At 44.6% G+C, this 2,653-nt stretch overlaps 1 protein-coding gene across 1 annotated transcript; it reads right to left on the reverse strand.

Annotated features, from left to right (window-relative positions):
* Positions 1 to 339: 339 nt before the first annotated feature.
* LOC121999711 lies at positions 340 to 1,266 on the reverse strand. The gene is made up of 2 exons (XM_042554355.1): positions 1,105 to 1,266; positions 340 to 1,032 (listed from the first exon to the last, which is right to left on the reverse strand). Exons 1-2 carry the CDS (start codon positions 1,264 to 1,266, stop codon positions 340 to 342), a joined length of 855 nt encoding a protein of 284 aa, XP_042410289.1.
* Between the last annotated feature and the right edge of the window lie 1,387 nt (positions 1,267 to 2,653).

Genomic DNA, 2,653 nt, shown 5'->3' on the forward strand with positions numbered 1-2,653 from the left:
CAAAGTTTCGGAATGTAGTATACCTTGTGGAGAGCTTTCTGGTCGCCGTTCTTGCATTCGAACACAACCGTCCCCTTGCCCATGATCTTAATGGTTGATCCATCGCCAAACCTCACCCTCCCGGTGATGGTTTCATCTAGTTCTTGAAACTTCTCACGATAGCCAGTCATGTGGTTATTGGCACCGTTGTCAAGGTACCAGACGTCTTTATCTTCTCCTTTCTCAACGCTGCGATACATCTCCGGTAGGAACCTATCTTCACTGAGTAGAATGATATCCTGCCGCTCACGCCTAGTGTGAGACTCCTCGTGGGACACGGTCATCATCAGTGCTGGCTCTTCATCGGTGGCGTAAGTGAGCCTCATCATCACGACGCTTGTTGTAGCACTCGGACGCAAAATGCCCCATTTTTTCGCAATTGAAACACTTTATATGACTCTTGTCTCGAGTGCCACTGTTGTTGCTGCTAGTGCCTCCTGCACTGTCTTGGCTCGGTGTACCATAGCCACGATCGCGCCCTCGCCCACGTCCACGCCATTTGCCACGACTAGGGCTGCTGGACCCACGCCCCTTTTCTCCTGACGAAGTGTCCACGTTGCTCCCCTTCTGTCGCATTTGCCATTCGACATGAGTAAGTAGGAGCTCTTCTTCAGTGCCGTTGGTGTTGTAGCGTAATCGTAATGTTCGTTCCTCGTACGCCTTCAGTTGCCCAATAGTCTCCTCAAATAGTATCGTCTCAAGGTCGTGAAACTGCTCAATACCGGCAACAATAGGGAAGAACTTATCAGGGACAGAATCGAGTAACTTCTTTACCAAAGATGAATCTTCAAGCGTGGCACCAAGGGCGGAGAACTTGCTACTCATGGCACTGAGTTTGCCAGCAAACTCATCAATCGTGTTGGTCTCCGTCATCCGGAGGGCGTCAAACTCACTCTTCAACGTTTGTACGCGTGTCTTCTTCACTCGATCACTTCCAAGGTACCTCGTCTTGAGGTTGTCCCAGACTTCCTTCGCCGTCTTCTTTTTTGCGATCTAGAGAAGTATGTCTTTGGGGACACACTGCAAGATGTATGCACGTGCCTTTTTATCCTTCTTTGCATCTACCTGGGCTCCTTCCACTGGCTCCACCGCCTCCCAGACTCCTTGGGCATCAAGGATCGCCTCTGTCTTTATTGCCCACATAGTATAATTGTGAGGGCTTAGCATCGGATAGGGAAATGACACTCCGCCGTTTTCCTTTACAACAACTTGTGGGATGCCAGACATTTTTTGGAATCGTGGATTCTTGGGTGTTCTATACTGCCAAGGCTCTGGATACCAAATGTTGGCTTAGAATTAATGATTAGCACACCCAAAACACACAGCACACAGGAATACACAAGAAGAATAGGACAAATAGAAATTAAACTTATGAAAGGAAACCTTACATCGAGAGATATCTTCTACATGCCTCTACGACTCTTTCTATAGCATCACAAATGATAAGATGAGCACGAACCATGAGATCCATAAAAATAGGATCTAGATGAGATCCATAAAAATAGGATCTAGATCCATAAAAATAGGTAGACCGAGTAATAACCAATTATCAAGATAATAAAAAATTTAAAAAAAAACTAATGACGTGGAGGGATTATTTTCTCACAGTCCATCTACCAGGACGTCCGCATATATATATTCCACTTTGTGCCTCTGTCGGGGAGCACATCTTCCTCTGCGCCACCATAGACGGCAAGCTCTACATGAGCGCCTACACACCGACAAGTCCGGTGGACGTGGTCGGCCACTTCGAGTTACTCGTCAAGGTCTACTTCAAGGGCGAGTGTCCTAAATTCCCTGTAACAACGAACTGAGCTCATGTCACAGCAGCTCCGACACATAATTCCTTAAACTGACTGCAGTGGCTTCCTGATAGACGGAAGCAACAAGAGGTAGGTTTTCATGGTGGTGGGCGCCGGTGGAACGGGGATCACGCTGATGTACCAACTGACCCAGGCAATTCTACATAGCCCGGAGGACCTAACGGAGATGCACCTGGTGTACGTCAATCGGTCGGAGGACGACATATTGCAGCAGGAGGAACTGGAAGGACGGGTGCACCGACGACTAGAGCAGTTCAAGGTGTGATACGCAATCAACTAGGCAAAGCGGGATCGGAGTGGCGGGACAGCATGGGATTTCAGCGACGACGACATGCTCCGGCTCGCTGGCCGGCCGACGCGGATGATCCAATTTCTGGTCATACCACAGAGAAGATGAACTGTGACATGACTAATTTGCTATTACTATTTCGATTAATAGAATAAATTCTGCATTTACATCTGTTCTATTAATTCTTTATAAGAATACTAATCCTCTGTTTATTAGAATTCTAATTATCGACTTGGAGGAAATACGGTGGCATGGTTAAGTTGATATTCGGTACAAATTGAATCGAATAAATTAATTTTTTTAACAAATCAAACTGAATTAACCAAATTATTTTTAAATAAAAACTAATTTAATTAATATTTTTATTCGATTTATCCGTTTAACTAAATTATAAAATTTAAAATCCAAATCCAACCAACTAAATTTACAAAAAAATCAATCAAATTGAATTTTTAAATTATATCGGTTCAGTTAATTTAATTTTACTAAATTTTACTCACTC

The sequence above is a fragment of the Zingiber officinale genome, chromosome 7A (assembly GCF_018446385.1).
Source record: "Zingiber officinale cultivar Zhangliang chromosome 7A, Zo_v1.1, whole genome shotgun sequence".
Taxonomy (NCBI): Eukaryota; Viridiplantae; Streptophyta; class Magnoliopsida; order Zingiberales; family Zingiberaceae; genus Zingiber; species Zingiber officinale.

What these genes read in the sequence shown, in the direction of transcription:
- LOC121999711 (XM_042554355.1), bottom strand. Translation starts at nt 1,266, where the DNA reads ATGTCTGGCATCCCACAAGTTGTTGTAAAGGAAAACGGCGGAGTGTCA. An exon ending in AGCCAGTGGAAGGAGCCCAG is followed by an intron (nt 1,033 to 1,104) that starts GTAGATGCAAAG and finishes ATACTTCTCTAG; the next exon opens with ATCGCAAAAAAGAAGACGGC.